This window comes from Enhydra lutris, unplaced genomic scaffold (genome assembly GCF_002288905.1).
Source record: "Enhydra lutris kenyoni isolate GAN:26980312 unplaced genomic scaffold, ASM228890v2 scaffoldscaffold22, whole genome shotgun sequence".
Taxonomy (NCBI): domain Eukaryota; kingdom Metazoa; phylum Chordata; class Mammalia; order Carnivora; family Mustelidae; genus Enhydra; species Enhydra lutris.
This window is the reverse complement of record NW_019154106.1, coordinates 14,833,486-14,840,759: the sequence shown is the minus strand read 5'-3', so window position 1 is coordinate 14,840,759 and position 7,274 is coordinate 14,833,486. Positions and strand designations below refer to the sequence as shown.

General features: G+C 36.1%; 1 protein-coding gene across 1 annotated transcript; it reads right to left on the bottom strand.

Annotated features, from left to right (window-relative positions):
* Positions 1-5,316: 5,316 nt before the first annotated feature.
* LOC111149951 (olfactory receptor 4C11-like) lies at positions 5,317-6,240 on the bottom strand. Its single transcript, XM_022507221.1, has one exon. The coding sequence runs from the start codon at positions 6,238-6,240 to the stop codon at positions 5,317-5,319; it is 924 nt and encodes a 307-aa protein (XP_022362929.1).
* Between the last annotated feature and the right edge of the window lie 1,034 nt (positions 6,241-7,274).

Below are 7,274 nucleotides of genomic sequence, written 5' to 3'. Positions count from 1 at the left end.
AAAAAAAACAATCAAAATTTGCAGCAGGAGCATTTAAAGCACAAAGCAAGCTTGATGGGGAGTCTTTGGGGCATATTAGGTTCTAATCATGTCACACAGTATCTACTACTTCAGCAGCAACAGGGAATATCTGTAGGTAGGATTTCAGAAGTGGCCCCATGAATGTGAGCCAAAATCTTGGCAAGTAAGGCACATGAGTATCCTAAAGATGGAGAATACTTTCCATAACTCTGTTCATCTATGGTCTTGTAGTATCATGATGAAATGCAGGGCATTGCTAAGGCATCTATGCCTACCAGCAGGAGAAGGGAGGAATGTGGGTGCCACATTGTTACCTGGGTGTCATGCTTGAACTGCCTCACATTCAGCTATTAGCTCTAGTTGCTTGACTGGTCAGGTGACATTCACCTGCACCCCATGGGTATTTGACTCTGGCTTTGCCTTGTCAGTGAGATATATTCCACATACTCTACCATTCATGTATTTAAAGTATAGAATTTAATAGTTTTTAGTATAGAAGGCTGTGAAACAATCCAAGTACTAATCTTTTGTATTAAAGAAAGAGAAAGAGGGCTCCCATTCACAGCACTGGTGGATGGGTAGAGGGAGAAAGAACCTCTTCAGCTGACTCCACACTGAATACAAAGCACAACTGGGCTTGATCCCATGACCATGAGATCATGACCTGAGCAGAAATCAAAAGTCGGTGGCTGAACAGACTGAGCCACCAAGGGTTCCATAATCTCCTTTCCTTCATTATAGATTAACTTTATTAGACATTTCATATAAAAGAAATTATACAGTATGTTTTCTTTTTAACCTGTTTCTTTCATTTAAGGTAATGTTCTTAGCACAAGTTTTATTCACGTTGTAGAAGAATAACACTCCAGTTTATAAGTATATAATTTACACATGCAACAGTAGATTGACATGTAGATTGCTCCCCCATTTTAGCTACTATGAATAATGATGCAATGAACAATCATGTACAAGTTTTTGTGTGCATATATATTTAATTTCCCTTAGGTAGATGCCTAAGATTAATTAGAATTGCTAGGTCATTGCTCTTATATGAGGAGCTTTTTTTGAGGAGGAGCTGACGCATTGTTTTCCGAAGTAGTTGCACCATTTCACATTACTATCAGCAATTTATGACAACTCCAATATCTCTACCACTGCAATAAAACTTGTTATTGTTTTGTTTTTCCTAGACATCCTAGTTGGTGTAAAGTGGTATCTCATTATGGCTGAGGTTCACACTTCCTATTACCTAAAGGGGCTCATGTTCTTTTGACCATTTGAATATTTTTGTGGAGATATGTTTACTCACATCTTTGGCCAGTTTTTAAGTTGGGTTGTTGCCTTTTTATTATTAAGTGGTATTAACAAGTTCTTTATGAAATCTGCAAATAAGTTCCTTATCTTAAACATGATTTGCAAGTATTTTCTCTCAGTTTGTGGGTTGGCTTTACACTTTGTTGATGACATAATTTCATTACAAACATTTTTCACTTTTGTGAAATCTAAGGCAACTATTCAGAATAACTATGATATATTAATTTTCAATAAAATATTCATAATCTTCCACTCATGGGAGTGAAATTTTTAATGACAATCACTGTTCTGCTTCCACCCCCCTGGCAAATGATCACTAATTTGAAAGGATTTTCTTTTTTAGTGGGGGGTATGTTTAGATATATTGGTAAGGTTTTGTTTGGTTTTAGTAATAGAATTCTTTTTCTGAGATAAATTTTACACATAATGAAATGCAGACTGTTTAAGTATATGGTTTGATGAGTTTTTATAAATGTATATACTCAAATAGTCATTAAGAAATTCAAGATCTAGAATACTTTCATTAACCCAGAAAGTTCTGTCATGCTCTTTTTCAGTTAATTGCCTCAGATGCAACTATTGTCCTGATTTGTATCACTCTGTTTTAGTAGTGTCTATTCTATAACTTCATGCACATTGAATCACAGCATTTACTCATACTGCATGGTTTCTTTGTTCTGGGATCTATCATATTGATGTGTGTATCAGTCCTTTACTTTTCTTGCTGAAGATTATTCTGTCAACTTCTGCCTTTCAAGTACATTGCATTGGCATGTGATATAAATATTACATATTTGGGAGTCAGTTCATATTATTAAAGGTTTTTTTTTCCCTTTGCAAGTTATTTTCTTTCTTTTCTATATTCTTCTGAGTAGATGATTTTTGTCTAATATTCAATTTTATATTCTTCTTAACATTTTTTTAAATAATGGACTCTTTTTTAGAGCAATTTCAGGCTCACAGGAAAATAGAGCAGAAGCTATGGCAATTTCCTTCATCTCCTCTGATTACAAAATGAGCAGAGGGACCAAGCAGATATTTTTCAGAGACTTACAAATGGTGAACAGGTGCCTCAAAGGGTGCTCAACAGCACTCATCATCAGGGAAATGCAAATCAAAATCATAATGAATTATCACATCACCTTTGTTGGACTGTCATTGAGAAGATAAGAGATACAAAATATTGGTGAGGATGTGGAATCTAGGGATCCCATGTACACTACTGTTGGGCATATAAATTGGTGCAATCATTAAACAGAATTTATTGGTTCTTCAAAAAATTGAAAGTAGAACTGCCATCCATCAATCCTAATGTTAGGTATATATCCAAAGAATCTGAAATCATGATTGTGAAGGGCTATCTGCATTCCTGAGTTCAATGCATCATTATTCACTGAAGCTAAGGTACAGATACAACTTCCCCCCTAACTGAAGAATCAATAGAGAAAATGTGAGATCTTTATGATTCAGACATTAAAAAGAGGAAAATTCTGCCATTTGCAGGAACAAATCAGAGCTGGATGGCACTGGAGGTCTTGATGTTAAGTGAAACATGAAAGACACAGAAAGAGAAATACTGCATAATCTCACTTATATGTGGAAATGGTATAGTTCAGTTCACAAAAACAGAGAGCACAGTGGTGGTTGCCAGGAGACAGGGACTGAGAAAAAGGGAGAGATGTTGCTGAAAGTGTGCAAGGTTTCAGTTATGTAGAATGAATACGTTCTAGAGATCTAATATATAGCATGGTCACTATTGCTAACAAGACCATAATGAATACTTGAAATTGCAACCAGGATAAATTTAAATTAAGACTCTTACACACACACACACACACAAACACACATGCACATACACACGTAACTATATAGAGAATATAGATGTGCTAATTACTTTGTGGTACATCAAACATCAATTTGTATAACATATATATATATATATATACACACACACATACACATGTGTGTGTGTGTATGTGTGTGTGTGTGTGTGTGTGTGTGTGTGTGTGTGTATTTGTCCATCAGCATGCCTACTTTGGACACTAGTGCAGTCATTAACTTTATTATAATCCAGAAATCAAAAAGTAGTGAGAACATTGAAACCATGATACTTCCATGAATTTATTTTAAAATAACTTTGACAAGAGGAAACTATTGACATTAGAAAGGATTTTCCAGTTAAATAATGGGCAACAGCATTAAAAATAAAATGGAATCTGTAACAGTTAATAAGGATGTGGTCAACTTGAATACATGAAAGTAAGGAATTTTATTTTTTATTTATTTTTCAAGGTTTTTTTTTTTTTTTTTTTTTAGATTACAGTTAGTTAATGTACAGTGTAGTATGATTTCCAGGTGTACAATTTAGAGATTCAACACTTACATACCATACCAAGTGCTCATCACAACATGTCCACTCCTTAATCCCCATCACCTATTTAACCCCTCCTTCTAGACACCTCCCCTCTGGTAACCATCTGGTTGTTTTCTATAGTTAAGAACCCATTTTTTGATTTGCCCACCTCTCTCTGTTTTTCTCTATACTCATTGTTTTCTTAATTTCCACACAAGTGAAATCATATGGTATTTCTCTTTCATTGACTGACTTGATTAGCTTAGCCTAATAGTCTCTAGCTCAAACCTTTTCATTGCAAATGGCACGATCACATTCTTTTTAATGGCTGAGAAATACGTACCCCGTGTCTATTCCATTCATCATTCAATGGAAACTTGGGCTGTGTCCATAGATTTGCTATTGTAGATAATGCTGGTATATATATCAGGGGCATGTACACCTTTGAATTAACACTCTTGTACTCTCTGAAATCAATGAGTTAAAAATTCATGAGAAAATCTCATGGTTGCTAATCTGCTCTATTAACTCTGAACACCAAATTCTTTTGTATTTTTTTTAAAGATTTTATTTATTTATTTGACAAACAGAGATCACAAGTAGGCAGAGAGGCAGGCAAAGAGGGAGGAGGAAGCAGGATCCCCACTGAGCAGAGAGCCTGATGCGGGAATCGAACCCAGGACCCTGAGATCATGACCTGAGCCGAAGGCAGAGGCTTTAACCCACTGAGCCACCCAGGCACCCCTGAACAATGAATTCTATTGGCAATGCTAACTTGTTAATCCACACTACTGCTTTACTAGGAAAGGACAGAGAAAAAAGTGGCTTCCTGCTACAAAAGCAGGTTCACTCTAACTCCAGGTTCACTCTAACTAGAGACATTCAAGTGAGTATTTCTGAATGCCTCTGGTAATTTCCTTTATCCCACTTATAAAACATAGCAGTAAATGAAATAATATACTCCCCCTTCCAAAGTGGGTTCTACTTTTCTGTATGTCAGTCTCAAAAAATATGTTTTATCTATGGTATATTTTAAATTATTATTTAGTTTTGACAACATACATTATTTTGCTTCTTTTCCTTTTAGAGTTGTAGAATTCTCTTGTAGCTCCTATATAGAAATCAAACAAATTAGCTGAATATCTCACACCTTTTTGGTGTTGCATTCACAATTATGGAAATCTTTAAAATGAATGAATGATATAAGAAAAATAATTCTTGACACACAAAGTTAGCTCCTTTGCTCTGATGTGTTCAAGAGAAAGCAGGGTATCTTATTTGAAATTTTCTATAGAGTGAATTACAAATCATAGAGAATATGCTCTTTTTTATTTATGAATACTCACTGTTTGAACAGTTGTGATTGTGTATAAATATCTTTCTTCTTATCAAACCAAAGTGTAGACTGAAATGTGAGGAGTATTTCATAATCAACAATGTCAGAATTGAACTCTCAGGAGAGGTAAGAACCTGGCTGGCATTACGAGGGAAGCTACTTTGAGGGCAGAAGTACAGAAAAAAGTAAGGAATCAGGTGCATTGTAATAGAGTGTGTTGGACAAGTGAGGATATACACTATTATATTTGACATCTGTACAGATTAAAGAATCAACCAAAACCCTCAATTCATCACTTGCTTTCTGAGGTAGTTGTGATATGCCATAGCTTTCTCATGGCATTTTTAACTTCTGCATTCCTCAGTGTGTAGATGAATGGGTTGAGAAAAGGGATCCCAATAGTGTAAAATATGGACACCATCTTGTCCATAGGGAAAGCGCTTGGGGGGCGTGCATATATGAATATACATGGAACAAAGAATAAGACTACTACGATGATGTGAGAAATGCAGGTGGAGAGAGCTTTTCTCCTCCCTTCTGCACTGTGATTTCTCAGTGAATGCAGGATGACAGTGTATGAAATCATCAGAAACACAAAACTGCCTGTGCAAATGCTCCCACTGACCCATTCTAGGTTGATCATATAGGTGTCCATGCATGCAAGTTTCAGCAAGGGCTGCAAATCACAGCAGTAATGATCAATCAAATTGGGTCCACAGAAAGGCAATTTCAAGGCCAGCGTTATCTCAGCAATGGAATGGATAAAAGCTCCTATCCATGCAAGAATGATCAGGATTGTGCAAACTTGCTGTCTCATGATGGTTGGGTAATGTAAGGGCTTACAAATGGCCACATAGCGATCAATAGCCATGAGGATGAGAACAAAGACCTCCATGGGGCCAAAGAAATGAATTGCAAAGACTTGAGTCATGCACTCATTGTAAGATATGGTTCTTTGTGCCGAGAGTGAATCCACAATTAGTCTGGGGGCTGTGGAAGTTGAGAGGCAGGAATCAGCAAGGGACAAATAAAATAGGAAAAAGTACATGGGGCTCCCAAGTGTGCGGCTGGACTTGATGGTCACAATAATGAGCAAATTCCCTGCCACAGTTCCCACATAAAATATGAAGAAGATTACAAATACCATCTTCTTTTTCATTGGATCTTGGGTCAATCCTAGCAGTATGAACTCAGTAACAGTGTTATTTTGCTTCATAATTTCAGGCCAAGTGGAGAAAATGAAGGTTAGAGATAATTAATCTGCAAAGAAAGAAATATGAGGAAATGAATACTCCATTTGGAGGTCAAATTCATATGCTTGTTCATGGAAGGGCCACTTACCAGTGGGTAATCCCTTATCTTCCGTGTTTTGTTTTCCCTTGAATAACGCAGAGATCATAATATTTATTCACAATCTATTCTCCTGATTGCTTATGGAAACAAGGAAACATATTAATAATGAGAACGTACCCAATTCTTCAGGTATAATAAACATTAATTTAATGAATTTATTATGAAAGGATATCTTTCTGAGCTGAATATCTTTCCTTATTTTACATCATGGACCCATTAAGGTAGAATGTTGCAAAAAGGAGAAAACTCATGCATAATATACATAATGTGCTTTCATACTTTTAGAATGTGATAGATAATTATGAAGTATCTTCTAGTGAATATTCTGAACATTCAATAAATGACATGGAAACTTTTAATACTTTTGTTTGTTTGTTTGTTTGTTTAATGAAACCTATGAGAGAGAGAGTGAGAAAGGGTGAGGGGAAGAGAGAAAAAGACAAAAGAGAAATAAGCAATATTTTGGCAGTGAATGTTCGGTCAATTCGTTTAGTCCATCATTAAGTTTATTTTGATCTGTTCCCTTGACTAAATTTATTTCCTTTTACTTTAACTCTCTGTAATTTATAGTTGCTTATAGTTGTGAATTCAGCTTCTATCATAACATTTTATACTTTTTACATTATCCTATGTTGTCCAAAGTAGAATTCTTCACCTCGTCCAGTATTTTGATGGGTCTTTCTGCATATTTTCTTAAGACACAAAGAGAGGGGCGCCTCGGTGGCTCAGTGGGTTAAAGCCTCTGTCTTCGGCCTAGGTCATGATCCCAGGGTTCTGGGATCAAGCCCCGCATCGGGCTGTCTGCTCCGCAGGGAGCCTGCTTCATCTTCTCTCTCTCTCTCTGCCTGCCTCTCTGCCTACTTGTGATCTCTGTCTGTCAAATAAATAAATAACTCA

Coding starts and splice junctions, on each gene's coding strand:
- LOC111149951 (XM_022507221.1), bottom strand. CDS start 6,240: ATGAAGCAAAATAACACTGTTACTGAGTTCATACTGCTAGGATTGACC.